Below are 19,949 nucleotides of genomic sequence, written 5' to 3'. Positions count from 1 at the left end.
GTCACACATAATTTTAGTAATTTAATGAAAATCTAGAAATGAATGAATTCCACTCATTATCTACCAGAAGGAGAGAGAATGGAAGATGAAGCAGTTATCTTCGAGCCATACGAGCTTAATTATTTTGATATGATCATTCTTTTGTCCTCCAAATCTGCAAAATCATCATCTTCTTCTTCAATGTCGCGAAAAGAGAATGAACGGATGGAATCCATTATAAGAAACGTAATGCAAAACCTAGGTCCCGACGGTCCAGGCCTCTTAACCGTCACTAACGTCCCATACTCCGCCGATCTACGCCGCAAACTACTTCCTCTGGCTCGTCGTCTCGCCCTTCTCGACGCTCAACATCGAACACGCCTACTCAAGGTACGTACCATCTCATTTACCGTAACTGTAACTGCATCCTTGAAAACCTAGAAATTGAAAAAAAGTAGAAATACTTGTAGGAACAAGGATTGGGAAGCGATGTTCCATTGAGGAATCATAATCATGATAGGAGAGTCTCATCTTTTGCAATGCAGCTAAAATACTCCCATTGTGATTCTGTTGATGACATTGAAGGAGATGAAATGGATAATATTGGTGATATTTTTAAGAAACTAGGGCTTATTATGATGGAGGTAGGTCATCTCCTGGCTCAAATCTGCGATATAGCTATTGGTGGACATGAATTAGAGCAGAGTTTATCTGATTCCTGCAGCACTGCTAAAGGTCGTCTTATACATTATCATTCAATTTCAGATAACCTTGCTCTGAATAAGAAGAAGACTGCAAAAGCAAAACAAATTGTTCAAGCTTCTTCATCTGATAGACTTTGGCAGGAATGGCATTACGATTATGGTTTATTTACACTTCTGACATCCCCGATTTTCCTTTCAAATTCTCATCATCATACTCACACAAGAATTAATTCCGGATTGGAAATCTTCCATCAGAGAATGAATCAAGTCTTAGCAGTGAAGTCGCCTCCTCCTGATTCTTTTCTTGTTCAAGTTGGGGAGTCAGCTGAGATACTTTCACAAGGAAAGATTCGAGCAAATCTTCATTCTGTTCGTAAACAAGCGAAAATTGAAGAAGAGGAGGATTTAAGCAGGGAAACATTCGTTGTCTTCTTACAACCGGGATGGAACCAAAGCTTCTCCATTTCAGATGAATTCATGAAGAACCACCATTCTAGTAACAATTCTATCGTACCATGTAAAGAAATCGAGAAGATTGTTCCTCCATTATTGTCAAGGATGAAAGACGGAATGACATTTGCAGAATTCTCTAAACAGACTACCCAACAATATTACGGAGGAAGAAGCGGATTACAATCAAACAAATAACCAATCGGGTACACATTTTTTTTCCTGGTAAGATCATACATCTTTTTACAAACTTAACAAACAAATTTCTACACTTAATTAAGAATCTGCAGCCTTAAAAATAGTTAAGAAAGCTAGAAACAAATTGACAATATCTAAATAGAGGTTTACAGATGCCCATATATATTCATCGTACGAGTATCGTTTGATGATATTGTCGGTATCATAGATTATATATCCACTGAACACGAGCGCTGATAGACCTCCATATATCATAAGGGAAAGCTTACCCATTGGAAAGAAAATCTACATCAAGATTAATATAAGACTAACCATTAGTGCTTAGTTATAAGATTCTTGTAATTTGTTAAAAATTAAAACTAATCATGTTTTTTTTTAAAGTTAATCAAAGATTTTTATTTTTATTTTTATAGTTTAATCTTAAAATTTATCTGAAAAATCACATTTTTCATTCCTTTTATGAAAACTTTTCCTTTGATATATATTTTCTTTTGAAAAAGTGATTGGATTGTAATGGTAATAAAACAATCTATTTAGAGTTTGTGAGTTTGTGAGTTTGTTTGATCTTGATTTTATGAGGGTTTGTCCAAAAAGACCTTATTTGGTAAAAAATAAATAAAATAAGGAGATTATTTGAGTTTTTAATAGGTTAAATTCATAAAAAATGTTATTTAGTATTTAAAATTTAATACAAATAAACTAAAGATATTTAAAATTTAAAAATATCTGAAAAAACCAAATCAAAAGAACTTTTTCAAATAAAATAAAAGCAGATAAATAGAATACCTGAATGAAGGCAAATACCAAAATTACAAGAAGAGCAGAAAACAAGAAAGGACCAAGAAAGCTGAAATCATGGCCTCTTTTAGCAGCCCAGAAAGTGTAAAGTGTGAGTGCAATCACAACTACTGATGTTAAAATTGCAGCCTCCAAAACAACTTTCCCTACAAAGAAAGAATATATAAGCTGGTTATCAATCAAAGTTCAACTTAAACTTAAAGCATAATCATCCCTAGAAAGAAGTTTTTTTCAAATAAATTTATCAAGTTTTAGAAGATTGAGTTTGAGATAACTATACCTTTGGTAAAAGCACAAGAGAGTCCAATAAGAAAAGCCAAACTGGAATTGAATATAGCCAGTAAGAGAAAGTTGATGGGATGACATTGGTGATAATAATACAACGGCCACACCACTGAACACCAAATTATATCAAACACAGAATCTCATAAATATAAATATTAATAATACAGGAATGAGGCAGATGAGCTTACTAATGATGGGTACGAAAATGAGGATGATATAAATGATCAAACCAGCCGTGGTTGTAGAGAAGAAGACGGAGATGGGGTTACAAAATACTACGATAGAGGCAACGGCGACCGTGAGAAGAAGTTGAAAGACGAGAATTGAATAGATCTTGCGAATGAATGCCCATCTGAACTCTGGGCTCTCGATCATGTTAGGATAGAGGGGATGGCTCGTTCCTGATTCAAGATCGTTCTTGTTGTATGATTGCAACATATCTACTTTTCTAATTCACAATTGTTTAGAACAGGACTTGATTCTCGAAATCTAGTTTGGTGTGTTATTGAGTGAGAGAGATGGGGTTTTGAAATTATGCATATAAATTGATCAAAAACAAAAGAAAACACTGTGGTGGAGTCAAGTTTTTGCAGCTAACAGTTCTCTCGATTAATAATTCTTTTGTTGGTCAAATAAGAAGGTTGCCGCCTAAGGTTTTATAATTGGATTATTTTGAAATAAATAGATAATTAATTTCAAACTAAAACAGCCTACTACATTTTGTACTCACCCCTTTACTTTATTAGGTAAATAATTTTTGGTATGTCATTGGCTTTAAATTTGAACTTAGTTCCTTCAAATAATATAGGATTTGAATTTTGAATTATATTATATTATATGTCTTCAAATTATTATAATTTTAATTATTTTAATGATTTAATATTTTTTAAATGGATAAAATGTTTGACTATAATGTATCATTTTTGTTTATTAAATTATTTGTTAGGTTTGTATATGAAAATATATTTACAGACATTTTAGTTTTAGATGTATTTAATTTTTTTTGTTAAATTAATTTTTTTTTGAGGTTAACATTTTATAATTTGTCGAATTGGTAAAGCTTAAAGATGGTAATGAGTACATGTATACCTGATATCCATGGGTACATGAGGAGAGGAAAAAATAATCGACTGGGTTCGAGGTCGGTGTTAGAGAATGTGCAAAATCCAAACCCAATACCGACTATATAAATATTAATATTAAAAATAAATTATATTTTTTTTTTCACCTGCCATGTCATTACAAACAACACACTAAATACATAATTTATTTTATTTTTATCTACACTCCACTTCAATTTTAATTTTTTAATATTTCGAACATTATTTTTCTCTTATTAATCATTACTTTTCATCTTCAATTTTTTCTTTGAGAAGTATACTATATTTATCCATAAAAGTTGGAGCAATTTCTTAATTTTATCTAAAATTTAAATTTTTGTTGTTGTGTATCTATGTTCTGGTAAATTGTCTCATATTTATCTAAATGGAATAAAATATTTAACAGTGTTAAGATTTTGACAAGCAAGCTGTACACATAATTTTTTTTTTAATTCTTAAAATGTAAGAACTCAACATCTCAACTCCAACTTAATATTGTCAAAACATTGAGAAATAAACTAATTCAATTAAGTTCCTAACTAGTTAAAATATATATTATAAAAAAAAATTATGAGTAAATATTTTAAAGTTAAAAAGATTATTGCAAATTAATTTAATTATCCTTCTTTTTCTGTTGGATCTTTATTAGGATCGGTGTCAATTATAGAGAGGGAGTCTGAATATAGCTAACAACTTTCAACTTTCAATTCGATTTTGATCCTGTTAGGGATGAAAATCTGTTTCTATTTTTCACAAATTGTCGCAAACTCTTAAACGAATTTAAGTGCGGAAATGCTTGCTAGATTTGAAGCGGCAGATGCAAGACTATTAGATGTAGAAATGAAATAACACAAGGAGTTTTATGGATGTTCGGAGATAAAACTCCTACGTCACCCTTCTTCTATTTCCAGAAGGATTTTCACTAGAATTCTTAGATTTGTATAGCGCCTACATAAACCCAGTTAGAATTCAGAACTTAACCGCTGCTTGTTCTGAACTCTTAACTATCACACTCTGTTGAACAAACTACCGTCTATTCAACTTACAACACACTGTTAATGACTATCAGGTAGTCTAGTAAATTATCTCCCAACTTAACGTAGTGAATTACAAAATACACTTGAGAATAAAATAACTAGAGAGAGAGTAAGTTGATTCAAGAAATCAAGGGTCCAGAAATCTGGTGATCAAGTGATTCGCCTTTGTCCTTGGATCACCTTTTATACTAAAGACTCAGCAACAATCGAATCTTCTTCTTTGATACGTGTCAGCTATCCGTTGGATGTACGCCAACTGTACATGAATGTACACAAGAATATATTCGTTGGATCGTGGCGTACTAGATTATACTAGAGAATATTCGCTGGAACGTGATGTACGTGAAGGTACAAAATGGACTAGAGGAATATTGAGTACGTGACACTTGAGCGGTTACAACATGATAAAGAGACTAGGCAGACGACTGATAACAGACGCTACTTATGGGCTGAGCAGAAGGGCGGACGCTTCTTCAGACGGCTGCTGAAGCAAGGCGTCTGCTTGCGCACTATTTCAGATTAACAAGTCTGATGTAGTTCAGATTTCGTCTACTCGCACACTACTTCAGACTAACAAGTTTGATGTAGTTCAGACGACGTCTTCCCGCGCACTACTTTAGACTACTCGTCTGATAGAAGTTTAGACTCTGTATGCTCACGCACTACTTTAGACTAACAAGTCTGATGTAGTCCAGACGACGTCTGCTCGCGCACTAATTCAGACTACCCGTCTAATAGACGTTAGAACTCCGTCTGCTCGCGCACTCTTCAGACTGCCCGTCTGATAGAAGTTTAGACTCCGTCTACTCGCGCACTTCTTCAGACGTTCAAACTCCGTCTGCTCGCATACTTCTTCAGACGTTCAAACTCCATCCGTCTGCTCGCGTACTTCTTCAGACGTTCAAACTCCGTCTGCTCGCACACTTCTTCAAAGCTGTACCTAAAATAATAAAAATCCAATTATTATAAATTTGCACCGGGTGAGATTCGAACCCACGATCTTTATTATATAGAATTAACACTTAAAATGTTAATTTCTTTATATATATAATGATATGACTAAAAATTATATATATATATATAATTAAACTTAGTTTTATCCATTCATTATCAAAATCATTTCATCAATCATCAATCATTAAAATCAAATATGTTAATTACCCTAAATTAATTAAGACCTTAATTTAACAACTTCTCCCTTTTTTTGATTATTTAAGCTAATTTATCAAAACTAAGTGGGTTCATAATTTAAACACAATTCAACAATTTCTCCCTTTTTGATTATTTAAACTAAATTATCAAAATCAGGCGATTTCATAACTTAATCACAAATCAACAATTTCTCCCTTTTTGATTATTTAAACTAAATTATCAAACCAGGTGAGTTCATAACTTAACCACAATTCAACAATTTCTCCCTTTTTTATTATTTAAACTAAATTATCAAAACTAGGTGAGTTCATAACTTAATCACAATTCAACAATTTCTCCCTTTTCGATTATTTAAACAAAATTATCAAAACCATGTGAGTTCATAACTTAATCACAATTAAACAATTTCTCTCTTTTTGATTATTTAAACTACATTATCAAAACCAGGTGAGTTCATTATTTAATCAGTTTAGGCATTATCATAATCTAACAATCCCAAAATATTTATAAGGTAAGAAAACTTAGACTCGGTAAGTGGCTTTGTGAAGATATGTCCGTCAAAAGCCAGTTTTTGCTTGTCATATGCCTAGAGCAGCCACTCTCCATATGCCATACATAATCTTCCACGTTGTTGTCCTGTTCTACCCGCACTTATAATTATTTACAGCTTTAGTACCCAAAATTACTTGGGTCCATGGTGGATTAGCCCTTTAGGGATCCATACTTGAATTATTCTTATGGATCTCCCATTTTGTGTGTATATTTTAAGCTTGGCATAATTCTTTCTGCTAGCTGATGATTCCTTGACTTCAGAAGATGATTTTTGATAAAACCCTCTTGACTTTCTATCAAAAATTTGCTTGCCAGGCCAGTTGGATGTCCTTTTCTTGGATTTCAACCAGCTTGACGTTGGATTAACATATTTAGTTCTATTTTTTAAAGTCAAGTCATCACGTCTGTGATTAATTCTAATATCCGTTAAACTTCCCTTGACAAAGCTTATGTGATTAAGCTTGCCTTTCACATGATTTAACTTTTTACTGGATTAAGTTGGATTGCTCTCAGCATATCCCAAACCAGACTTGTGTCCAACGGGTCTTTGCTTCTTTAGCAGCTGCTCGAGAGTATTCCCAGATTTCGTCCAAGAACTAACCACATAGTTTAATCTTTCATTTTCAGCCAAAAGAATTTGAATTGTTCTTTTGAGCTTCTCATTCTCAGTTGAGAGCTCATTTATTTTGTTCTTTAAAACTTCAGGTTCATTGTTTTTCTTTGAAAAACTTGTACTATCAGATTTGTTTTTCAAATTAATTTCATTAAAAGAATCTGAAAGTTTCTTGTACTCAATGACCATGTTATTGAGTGTAGTAGTTAGATCATCTCGAGTGAACTCGTCAGAAGTGAAATCAATTACCTCATTGTCGTTTTCCATAAAGCATTTGACACTTTCTTCCTCACTTTCACTTGAGTTGCCTTCACAGATTTGAGTCAGCTTCTCCTAAATCTCTTTGGAAGTGGTACATGTGGTGATCTTTCTAAACATATTATCGTCTAATATCTTGTAGAGAAAGTTTTTTTCCATATTGTTGAGGTTATTCTTCCTCTTATCTTCAGTGGTCCACTTAGACCCCAGTTTCTCCTTCACCATAGAAGTGCCATCGGGGTTAATAGTGGAGATGACCTTCATTATCTTCATTGGGCCATCAGTGATAACATACCACATGTCATCATTTAAGGTAGCCAAATGCGCTTGTATTCTGTTGGAAAAAATTAAGTAAAGAGTTAATTAACTTAGAAGAAATTGTTGGGAAAATTAAGTGAAAAGTTAATTAACTTAAAAATAAACGGAAATTATGAAATATTAAACTACTGAATTTTGATGATGTTTAAATATAAAGGAAGCTAAGTTTGTCTATTTGTTTCTATGGAGGTGCATCAGACTTTGCTAACTTAGACGTGGTCTAAGTAGGCTAAATAGACGTATTGTGAAGTTAGACGTTGAGGTCTAACTCCATTAGAAGTGGTAGTCTAATGGGAAACGTAGTTTGACATTGACATCTAACTCATTCAGACAAGTCTGAAGTGATACGTTGTTAGACATTAAAGTCTAACAGATACGTAGTTATACGTTGCAGTCTAACACCATTAGATGTGGTAGTCTAATGTGATACGTAGTTAGACGGTGCAGTCTAACTCCATTAGACTTGTTGGTTTAATGGAACACGTACTAAGACGTTGACGTCTAACTCCCCTAGACTTGGCAGTCTAATGGAGCACGTCTAATGCCTCACTTTAGCAGCCGTTTAAAGTTAACATAGGTCTACCTATGATCAACTAGCTGTCTGCTACTCTACTCCACTCACTCCTGTGCAGTCTGACAAGTCAGCTAATTGTATCCAATGAACGAATGCCACGTACGCAAATGTCCTTCCAATCGTTTGTCCAGTACATGACAATATTAGAGAGGATATTCTGCGCACTACCATTTTGGTTCGACCACGATCCATTTTCTCAGAGTCTGCTATACTCTTGTACTATGGGCGACCTTCCAATGGATGCTTGCCACATGTTCATTAAGAAGATTCGACCGTTGGTGTGCTTCTACTACAAATAGATGCTCAAGGACAACGGACGAATCACCGACTACCAATCTTACTTGCTTACACTCTTTCACTTACTGATTTCTATCATCTTCAAAGTTTAAGAGAGAAAGAATCAAAACACTGTCTAACTGAGAGATATTGTTAATAATATTGTAAGTTGAACAGAGGTTGTTCTGTTCAACAGAGTGTTATCTAGTTCAGTAAACTGTATTTGATTCAAAGAGTTTAGTGAAATCCTTTCGATTGTGGAAGAAGGGGTAATGTAGGAGGGTTTTCTCCGAACATCCATAAACAACTCCATGTGTTCTTTATTTCTTGTCATTCATCTTTCATTGGCTCAAAGCTTCAAATCCGACGAATACTTCCGCACTTGAAACCTTTTCAAGAGTTCGAAGGATTTGTGAAGAATAGAAACATATATTAATCTCTAATAGGATTAATATCGAATCGTTTGTCATAAGCTGTTAACAATAGTCAGACCCTAGTCTCTATTAGAAACACCGATCCTATCAAGTAGTATGAGAGCCCTGTTTTCTATTCTCAAGACTCTAAAGAACCTGAATCATGTTTAAAGATGCCAGCTCCTCCAAGATCCCCATGTTTTTGAAAGAAAACTACATGGTGTGGAAGAAGAGAGTTCGTGCTCATCTTGCTTCCTTACACGATGACATATGAAGTGTGGTCAATAAAGGTCCTATCAAGATAGAGAAGGACAAATCTAAGTGGACACATGAAGACAAGAGGAAGAACAACCTCGATAACTTGGCCATGGACATCTTGTACAGATCTCTTGACGACATCATGTTCAACTACATCATATCTTGCGAGTCTGCCAAAGAAATTTGGGACAGACTCACGCAACTCTGTGAAGGCAACGAGAAGACCAAAGAAAACAAGATTACGGTTACCACCCAATAGTTTGACAACTTTAAGATGCGTCCTGGAGAGACGATGACTGAGTTTGATGCAAGATTCAGCCAGATTGTTACCATCCTATCCATTCTAGGCAAGACCTATAACAATATAGAGATTGCTATAAAGGTCATGCGTGTTTTGCCAAAGAGTGAGACATCAAGAAAATGGTGATGAGGGAGTCTAAAGACCTCAATAAGATGGAGAACTTCGACTTGCTGGCCGATCTGAAGGCCTATGAGTTTGAGTTGAACTCTAGGAATGAAGATGAGCACCCCACATTCTCCATCATAACCAAGACTTTGGTGACTGTTGAGGAGTCACCAGTTTCCACTAAAGTAAAGACGGCTTCTCAACAACTAAACAACGATACAATTGCTCTTCCCGTGAAGAAATTCGGCAAATTCATGAAGAAGAACAATCCTAACTCAAGCTCTTTAAATAATACCAATGATGATAAATCTAAATCTAAAGTTAATGTTAAATGCTTTAACTATGGTATTTTAGGTTATTATAAATCGGAGTGCAGAAGCCAAAACGTGATGAGAAGAAGAAGGACAATGAAAACGAGTTGAAGGCCCTCATGGCGGCTAACAACAAAGCTAAGTGGATGCAAAGCAACTTAGACTACTCATCATCCAGCGATAGTGATGATGAAGAGGCTACTTGCTTCTTGGAAAGTGAAGAGGAAGATTTTAAGGAATCCGAGGTGATACAGGGTAGCTGCATGAAGGAAAAGTGGAGCACACTCTTTTGAGAACATGCTTCAAAAGCTCAAAAAGTGGCACATTTTCCATTTCCACAGACTAAGTGTTTCTTCCTTAAAAATATTTTTGGTCTTGAGGACCTCAAAACATTCATTTATTCATTCGGTAAATATGCATAAATTGAGGGGGAAATTTAATGTTTAAAATGTTTAACCAGATGCACGCAGACGAAAGCTTTAATCGGTCTATTAAACGAGGACGTCTAAAAGAAAAGCAAGTACTTAGACATATGTCTGTTACACAGTTTGTGCTTCTGAGTTGGATTGTCTTGCTTTAAAACATGCACGGTTAGACGTCGAAGTCTAATAGACATTTAGACGTTTATAAGACTAGCGTAGTTAGACGCTAATGTCTAACCAGACACACGTCTAATACGTGTTGTCCATGCGTAATTAGACGTCTACGTCTAATAGACGTTTAAACATCTATAAGACAAGCGTGACTAGACGCTTGCGTCTAATAGACTCATGCGTCTAATAGACTCACGCGTCTAATAGACGTATATTCAACTTAGATGCCAAAATGAAGAAGCAAATGACACATCTAACTACGTGTGCAATTAGACGCTTCATCTTTGGATAAATTGAGGACAGATGTCTTTATGCGCTGTCATCTAATTTTCATGCTCAAACATTAAAGCAGTCATCTACTAATAACTTAAAGACGTGTGTCTTTCAATATTAAGGAAAATGACTAATATACCCTTAAAGTTAATGATGACTACCATTGGAAAAAGGCGTCTAACATTAATTGGTGGGCCCTTTTCGTCAAAAGTGATGGTTAAGACATGTGACTCTTCGGATTCTATTTAAGGACATCGTTTATGTGTTTGAAGTTTTTACGCTCACTAGTCTCTTAAGAACCTTAGTTTTTATCTAACTTCTCTCTAAGAAATCGTGTTCATCTTCTTCATCTATTCTCAAATGGCTAACAAGAAACTTATCACTCTTGGTCATAACACCTTGCAGGTGGACTTCGCATCGGTTTACACCATTGATCAACAAGATATTGTTGATATGTTCCGCTCCATGGAGTATTCCAATCTCTGAAAATATCTTGGCGGACCATTCGTCTTCTACGAGAAGGAAGTCCAAGAGTTCTTCAAGACGACAAATGTGGTCGGAGATTCCATTACGGTGACGGTGAACGAAATAAATCTGCCTATGCTGAGTTTCTTGAAATTCCATCGGAGGGTCATACCTTCAATCTAGCGTTTCCAACGAAAATCATCTCGGAAATGCAGATCAATTTCTCCAACAATGGCTCTTCAATCAGGATAAACGGGAAGAAGAAGGCCCTAAAGCCGTATTTCATTCGTGGCGAAGGCTCTTCAAGGCAGAGCAGGTTCTTTCGATCTATACAGCCAGGACCACTTCGACTACATGACGACCATTTCCAAAGGTATGCAAATCAACTAGGTATCTACGTTATTTTCTAATCTATGCCAGTTGGTTTACTCAAGAAACAAGGAGAGTGTGGGCTTCTCAGCCCAACTCGGATGGTTTATGAAGTACTTGGGTGTGTCTATGGGCGAGGGTGAGGCTATTAACTCGAGTCGCATATTCACAAATTTTTCTTTGAAGATTACTCTTGTGAGAATGAAGCTCTCAAAGGATATGGCTTCTAGCTCATCCAGCCAATAGACAGGTGGCCAATCGGTCACTCAATCTCAGCGACGAGCTTCTTCCATTCAGTCTACGGGGGCTAAAAGAACCAAATCTGTAATGGAGTCTATGGCTAGCACAAATAGCCAAAAGAGTTCTCTGAAGAGGGATTCTAGAGTAGTTTACTCCAGGGCAAGACAAGGTCTTCCTCCCATTGCTGCTATCCCTATTCAATCTCTTTCTCCATCCTCCAGCCCGTTGAAGAAGCCGACTAAGTCTTTTGGTCCTGATTCTAATCAGTCTAAGGCGTCTAAGCCATCCAAGAAGTCTAGTAAGGTAACTTCTTCCTCTCCTCTGGCCTTAGTGCCTATTATTGATGTTCCTGTGATGGAACAAGCTGAAGAGCCGACTGTTGAGCGAGTTGGTCCGAATAATAAATGTATTGACAGGGTTGTGTCGCATGTCCTCCCCGAAGAATCAGTAGCTATTGAGTCTACTAGTAATGCTGAGATTATTACTGAAATAGAGCAGGTTATTGCTTAAATTCCCGTTATTGTTCTACCATCTGAACAGGCTCCCACTCTGCCGAATGTTGAACCGATTGTGGTCAAACCCGAAGTTACGGGAAAGGGTGTTGTGTCTGAACTCCCAAAAGGGGCCTTTTCGATGCCTTTGTCCCCTTTCGAAATTATGAGAACAACAAGGGGAGCTCTAGGCATTACTATCCATGAACCTTTGCCAACTCCTAAACCAGTTGTGGTTCCTAGAAAGGGAAAGGGGATTGCTATAGAATCTCCGGAGAAGGTTTCTGAAGTCAGCTATATTGTCAACCTTATGTTGGAGGAAGTAGAAATGAAGTCTTCTGAGAAGATTAATATCTTCTACACTTGGGTGAACTATAGATTAGACACTCAATTTGATGAGATGTTCTCGAAAAAGGAAATTGTGAAAGAATGGAAAAATCTTATAAAAATAGAGAAGAGAGTCCTGAAATGGACTAAAACTAATGAGGTCTTTGAATCCCTCAAAAGAAAAAATCTGGTGGTGGCTAATATCATGGGAAGTACTCTATTTCCCATGATTGAGAAGAGAAAGGCCAATTTCAACTCGCTCGACAGGGATGCTCCTGCAGAGCAGAACACTTTGAAGCGATTGGACCTCATTATGAATGGCTATTGTTCGACAGTCCTTCAATAGATTCACAGAACATAGTCTTCCGGGTTGAGTCTATTTCATCTGTCTAGTGAAGACGAACTAATGGAGATCTTTAAAGTTGATCAATCTGTTTCGGAAGAAGATGAGCAGGCTGCTGTCCATCTTATTAAGCTGGCCAACATATCGTTTGAGGAGAAACGGTTAATGGCACAGTAGATTGTTGAACAGACCCCAATCTTGGGTCAACCTGAAATAAATTTGGAAGTAGAGGAGGTTGTTGTTGAAGCTCTTCAAACACCTATTCAACAGAAGGAGATATCTGAGGTGGCTCCTCCTACTCTTGAAGAAGAAGAACCTCCGGTGGGTGAAGAAGAATCAGCAAAGATTGCTGATCAATCTACTGAATCAGAAGCTAAGGGGGAACCCTTGAAGGAGACAAATTTCGAGAAGATTCTCTATACTGAGGGGGAACAAGCTGATAAAGACGATTCTTCTTTCTTAGAAGTATTACCTTTGGAAGAATGTTTCATTCCTTGTTCACTAGTTCTTCGATCATCTCCCATCAGAACAATGGCAGACATTGTTGACAGAGTTGTTGAATTACCCCTTCATTATGTAGACATCTCAAAACAGATTCATTAGGTATGTGCCGACATTCTAAATGATCAAGAGAAGTCCAAGGATGCGTCCAAGGTCCCCTCTTCTCATTCTAAAGATAAAGAACTGGAGCGTTCTTTACAAGTAAATACGCATGTAATTCCAATTTGCACTGCTCCAGCTTGTTCTTAGGCTGTGTCCTCTACTGCTCATTCTTCAGAAGAGGCTTCTCTTTTATTTTTTTTTGACTATTTAAGCTTATTTATCAAAAGTAAATGGGTTAATGATTTAAACACAATTCAACAATTTCTCCCTTTTTCATATTTAAACTAAATTATCAAAACCGGATGATTTCATAATTTAATCAAAAATCAACAATTTTCCCCTTTTTGATTATTTAAACTAAGTGAGTTCATAACTTAATCACAATTCAACAATTTCTCCCTTTTTGATTATTTAAACTAAATTATCAAAACTAGGTGAGTTCATAACTTAATCACGATTCAACAATTTCTCCCTTTTTGATTATTTAAACTAAATGATCAAAACCAAGTGAATTCATAACTTAATCACAATTCAACAATTTCTCCTTTTTTGATTATTTAAACTAAATTATAAAAACAATGTGAGTTCATAACTTAATCACAATTTAACAATTTCTCCCTTTTTGATTATTTAAACTAAATTATCAAAACCAAGTGAGTTCATCATTTAATCATTTAGGAATTATCATAATCTAACAATCCTAAAATATTTCCAAGGTAAGAAAACTTAGACTCGGTAAGGCTTTGTGAAGATATTCTCAACAATATTCTCACAACTATACATTAATTGATCTCTCTCTCTCTTGAGCTTGAATGATGTTAAAGACAAACCTGAAGAAGCTGGTGAAATCAACTCATCCCGTAAGAAGACTAGGGTTGAGGTAAATATCCCTGCTCTTCTGCTCTTTGTTGCCTCTTCCTTTCCTCTAGAAGGTCTTCTATTAGAATCATCCCAAGCGAAGGTTGTGGCATCTATCAATATTCCGTTTGAACTTATAGTCTTAGAGGTTCAAACAGTAGCTGGTGTTGTTCCAACCGATGTGTTCGACACTTTTATTGTTGATCGGTCGGATATTCTTCCAGTCGATCGGTCAGAGGACGCAACAGCCGACCAACCTGTTGCTATTCCGATTATCTAACAAGAGGTTCTACCTGTTGTTGAGATCTCCTCAAAATGTAAGGATGTTGATAAGATGGTTGCAGTTTCCATTGATTGAGGGTCAATCCCTATCCCTTCCACTTAGCAAGAAGTTTTTCCCTCTTTGGCTGCTATCGATATGGAAGTGGAAGATGTCACAAATGTTGTGGAGGATTCTTCAACAGGTGCTATCTCAAAATGCTTTTCCTCCTTTTCCTAAATGAGACGAGCCAGAGGGATTATGATTAAGGAACCTGTAGAGGATCCAAAACTTTCCAAAGTTGCAGGGCGGGGAAAGGCATTGCTAAATCAACGCCCGATTCCTCTCTTGATGTTACTCCTGAAGCTCAAGCCTCTATTAATCTGATAATTGAAGAGGTTGAAGCTGATGCCAATATCAAAATAAATCTATTTAATATTTGACTCAGCGTAAGACTCTACACAAGCTTCAACGAAGTGCTCTCAGATGTTGCAGAAGATGAGAAATGGTATAAACTGCTGAAATTGGAAAAGGTAATCTTTTCCTTGACCAAATTTAAAGTTGTTCACGAAGCCCAAGAGAAGAGAATTTGTGTCAGCCTATGCGAGAAGTCGCGCCCTTTTTCTATTTTATACCAGTTATAGAAAGAACTTCAATCTAATTACTGTTAGTACGAAAACAGATGCAGAAGTCATAAACCATCTTAGCGGGCTAATGGAGGAGTATTTATCAACTACTATTAATTTCGTGCATGGCATATAATCCTCTAGATTAGATGAATCTGGGGCTCCTACTTCTTGAACATACTTTAACTTTTATGATGAGGACGAGCCAATGGATTTCTTTGACGAAATGCCACCCCCTCAGGGCAAGGTTTGATTTATCTTCAGATCTGAACAGATTTTCGAGAGAGGTGAGGAAACGTCGAAGGATTATCTAATCGAGCAGGAGAAGTCTTCTGTAGAGGAACGACGCTTTAAAATGTTTCAGTTTTGTGATCATTCGAGGTCTTCTATTAAAGAGCAGTTCCCCTTTTCTAAGGAAGAGATAGAGTGCCATTGAGACTTTGTGTGAGAAGAGGGGTTAATATCTGGTGAAAAGTGTCAACAAGTGTTACTCTGTCTAAGTCCGAAGAAAGTGAGAAGGAAGTTAAGGTAGATCAAACCTGTTCAAAATCAACATCCGCAGTTGACAAAGTTCCTTCTTCCTCTCCTCAAATTGAAATTGTTCCCCCGACAGGAGCTGAATCATCTCATCCAGAAAAGCAGGTGGCTAAGGAGAAGGAGTCTGAAGCCCAAAATTCCATGCAGCCGACTCCTGCTAACTCTCTTCACGTTATGTCTATGAACTCCAAATAAATTTCGGATTGTATCCGTAAACTAAGCAATGAGGTTCTTGGAGATGAGGTCAGTCATCAAGCAATAATTTTTGCACCTCATCTTCAAGTTCCACCCCAGTACGTAGAACCAGAGTTATCAATTCATGTAAGTTCTCATCCTACACATCTTCGTTATGTTCTTGTTGGCTCCCACCTCTCTGTCCATTCTCATTTCGAAGAGGAGTCCCCAAGAATAGTGGACATCCGCTAAATTGTCATGGAAGCTCTGGGTCTGTGACAGGAGGCTTTTCAATCTTTTTGCTCAAGGTTGGACTACATAGAGAGCTTGTCTGCATCATCATCGGTTGCGCATTCTGAGATAGTTGGGGCTCATATGACCATATACGGAAACATTGTGGGCAATACGCAAGAGCTTTTTAGGATGAGAAAGCAACTAACTAGGATGGAATCCCTTTTTAGCACGAATCTCACTCTTCATAGAGAGACTAAATCTTCAGTTGATCTTCTTACCTCTCAAATGTTGGAAATAGCTAAATCTCTCATGGCTGCTGAAGCGGAAAGAATTGAAGATGCTGATGTAGTTGCGCGCAAATTTCAAGATGAGGAGAATGCAGCTGCTGTGGCTGCTAAACAATCTGCTGAAGATAATGATCATGATGATATTATTTTGGAAGAAATGGTGAACCAAGGGAATCTTCTCCCTCATAGTTCTCGTTCCAGACGTAAGTCCTCTTCAAGCGGTTAGATGGTTGCTTATAACAGGTCCGGTCCTACTCTCTGAGGCGGTGACTCTCGAGCTCAAAGAGGAAGAGGACGTGGACGAACTTCTGGTGGTCGTGTTGAAGGAAACTTTATGACTAAATTTATGGAGGACATCGAAGACAGATCAAATAGGGAGGGCTCTTGAACTCCTTTCATCTTATGTTTCTTTAATTTTCAAACAATCTTAATTTTGTTGAACTATGTGCTACTGATTAGTTGCATTTCTTGACTTGGTTATCAAATAGATAAAATTGACTGATACATGTTTAAGATATAATTAATTACTGGTTTTGATCATTTTTAGCATAAACAATCAAAAAGGGAGAAACTATTATATATATATCACTAGTTTTGATAATTTATTCTAAACAATCAAAAAACGAGAAATTGTTAGATTAAAGTCACTAACTAACTTAGGATAATTAATCGACGTTTAAAAATTACCGGGTTTTGATAATTTAGTTTAAATAATCAAAAAATGAGAAATTGTTAAATTAAATTAATCTAGGACATTTACTATAATGATTCTACCGGGTTTTGATAATTTAGCTTAAATAATCAAAAATGGAGAAATTGTTAGGTTAAAGTCTTTTACTAATTTTAAGTGTATCAATAAGACTGAGTTATGTTAAAATTTATTATGTATAGGGTTAAAGTGAAGAAAATTGAAATGAGAATATGTCCAGTAGTTGATCAAATTCGGTATTTTGGAGAAGCGCTTCCGGTTTTATGTTCACTTCGGTATTTTGGAGAAGCGCTTTTGAATTTATGTTCACTTCAGTATTTTGGAGAAGGGCTTTCGGTTTTATATTCACTTCGGTATTTTGGAGAAGCGCTTCCAGTTTATGTTCACTTAGATATTTTGAAGACGCGTTTCCGGTATTTTGTTCGGCTCGGTTTTTGCAGAAGCGCTTTCGGTAGTTTGATTGGCTCGGTTTTTGCTTAGCGCTTCCGGGTTTTCCAGAAGTTCGGTTTTGACGAAGCGCTTCCGGTAGTTTGATCGACTCGGCTTTTGCAAGCCTCTTCTGGTATTTAACTAGTTCGGTTTTATACAAGGCTTCAGGTATTTAACCAGTTCGGTTTTATACAAGGCGCTTTCGGTATTTAAATAGTCCAGTTTTATACAAGGCGCTTCCGGTATTTAATTAGTTCGGTTTTATACAAGGCGCTTCCGGTATTTAACCATTTTGGTTTTATACAAGACTCTTCCGACTTTTCACCGACTTCGATATTTTAGAAGTGCTTCCGGTTTCTGTTCAAGTTCGGTTTTATGAAGTGTTTCCGGTATTTGATCAAATTCGGCTTTATGAAGCGCTTCTAATTCTTGATCAAATTCGGTATTTGATAAAGCATCCGTTATTGGCAGTCTGACACAACAGCTGAGTTAAACCTATAGAAGACTGCCACGTGCCAAACTAATTCAAATTTCATATGATGTACGTTCCCAGTTCACCACAATCTCTTTATATAATATTCGACGCACTATCTTCATCCAGTACATCCATGATCAAAAGCATATTCTCTTATGTACCACCCTGGCACACATCCAACCGAAATAAGACCGGTGTCCTTTGAAGCAAATTTGTCCATTGAGGTGTTATCTATTTAAGAAGAAGTTGTAGGATAATTTTGCAACACTGGTTTTCTAAGTTTGTATTGGATTTTACTGCTTTCACGAGCCTTAAGCATTTTGTGTGTGAACTTCCATCAAGCACTCAAGCTCTAAAAGTCTACAAGTTCTCTAAATCATTACGTTGTATTACATTGACTGATATTTCTGTGCGAGATTCAGTATTGTAAGTTAAAGAGAGGTTGTTCTGTTTAATAGAGTGTGTTATACTAGAAGTTTGAAAATATGCATTGTTCAAGTCTGGTTGTCCGACTGGATTTGTGTAAGTGTTGTATTTAAACCAAATTTTCTAGTGAATATCCTTCTCAAGGTTGAGAAAAAGGAGTGACGTAGAAGAGTTTTCTCCGAACATCCATAAACAAACTTTGTGTCTTGTGTTCTTTACTTTCCGAATCTTCCTACTCTTTACCTGACATTTCAAGTCTAAACAAAAGTTCCGCACTTGACTTTGTTTAGAGTTTGTGAAGACTTGTGAAGAATAAAAACATATATTATCTTCTAACATAGTTAATATCAAACGAAAGTTTTTGCGGTTAACCATACTTTGTCAACATTCTTCTATTGTTATTGTCAACTCTTTTCCTACAAGACAGACTCTTTTGGTTGAGTCAAATGGTAAGACTTTGTTTTGTTTGACCTTTTCATTTTATTTACTTGATACATAACATTTTAGTTTTTATTTTACTTTAAAATACTTGAAATTATTATTATTTTTTAATTATTTTTAATAAATATTTTTATTTATTTAAATTGGATACCTAAAATCTAAGTTTCTGCACACTTCTAATTTTTTTTTAATTATAGTCATCGTGTTATGAATCATTCTCAAAACAAAAATTAATTATAACCTCTATTTATATATTTTTGTTGGAACGATCATAATTTGTTTTATATAATTTATTATTATTATTATTTTATATATTTATATTAAAATATTTTGATATTTTGATTAAATATTCATAATTATAATTTATCTTTTTAATTTAATATTTTGTTTATTTTAGTAAACATTTATTATATTTATAATTGTTTTATTATATTAACAAATTATATAGTTTATTATTAATTATAAAAAATATTAAACATTTAATTACTTTTTTTTGTATAATTTTATTTTTTAATAAAATAATAATTGTACATAAAAAATGTTCATATACTTTCTTTTTATAAAAAAATGATTTATTAATTTATGTTTAAAATTTAATTTAAAATTTTAAATAAAATAAAATTTTTAATATATATATATATTTTACAAAGAAAACAATATATTTATTTATTATTTTTATAAATTATATATATATATATATTATTTTTATAAATGACTTATTATGTGTAATAAAAGTTTTTTATAATTGTTTTTATTAAAAAATATTTTAGATGAAATTTTTTTTTAAATGAAAATTTTATTATTAATTTTTGTTAATATTTTTATTTAGAGTGTTTGAATTTATTATATAATTTAAATAAAAAATTTATTAAATATTCATAAATATAAATATTATTTTTAATTTAAATATTTATTATATATAATTATGTTTTGGATACATTTTATTTTTTATTAATTTTTCTTACATTTTTATTTAAAGTATTTAAAAAATTAATTATATTATATTTAGATTATTAAGAAAATAATATTTTAATAATTTGTTTTTACTATTTTTTAATATAAATTTTATTATTATTTTATTAAAGTAGTGCAAAATTATAAAAATATT

At 34.8% G+C, this 19,949-nt stretch overlaps 2 protein-coding genes across 2 annotated transcripts; one reads left to right on the top strand and one right to left on the bottom strand.

The window, feature by feature from the left end:
* Positions 1-39: 39 nt before the first annotated feature.
* LOC124924806 lies at positions 40-1,474 on the top strand. The gene is made up of 2 exons (XM_047464800.1): positions 40-369; positions 450-1,474. The coding sequence occupies exons 1-2, from the start codon at positions 43-45 to the stop codon at positions 1,329-1,331; spliced, it is 1,209 nt and encodes a 402-aa protein (XP_047320756.1). The 5' UTR covers positions 40-42; the 3' UTR covers positions 1,332-1,474.
* On the bottom strand, positions 1,410-2,852 carry LOC124942194 (protein LIFEGUARD 4-like). Its single transcript, XM_047482655.1, has 4 exons — positions 2,694-2,852; positions 2,410-2,523; positions 2,118-2,297; positions 1,410-1,616 (listed from the first exon to the last, which is right to left on the bottom strand). The coding sequence occupies exons 1-4, from the start codon at positions 2,850-2,852 to the stop codon at positions 1,410-1,412; spliced, it is 660 nt and encodes a 219-aa protein (XP_047338611.1).
* Between the last annotated feature and the right edge of the window lie 17,097 nt (positions 2,853-19,949).

This window comes from Impatiens glandulifera, chromosome 1 (genome assembly GCF_907164915.1).
Source record: "Impatiens glandulifera chromosome 1, dImpGla2.1, whole genome shotgun sequence".
Lineage (NCBI taxonomy): Eukaryota > Viridiplantae > Streptophyta > Magnoliopsida > Ericales > Balsaminaceae > Impatiens > Impatiens glandulifera.
The sequence above is the reverse complement of the archived record's forward strand: the minus strand, read 5'-3'. Positions and strand labels throughout refer to the sequence as shown.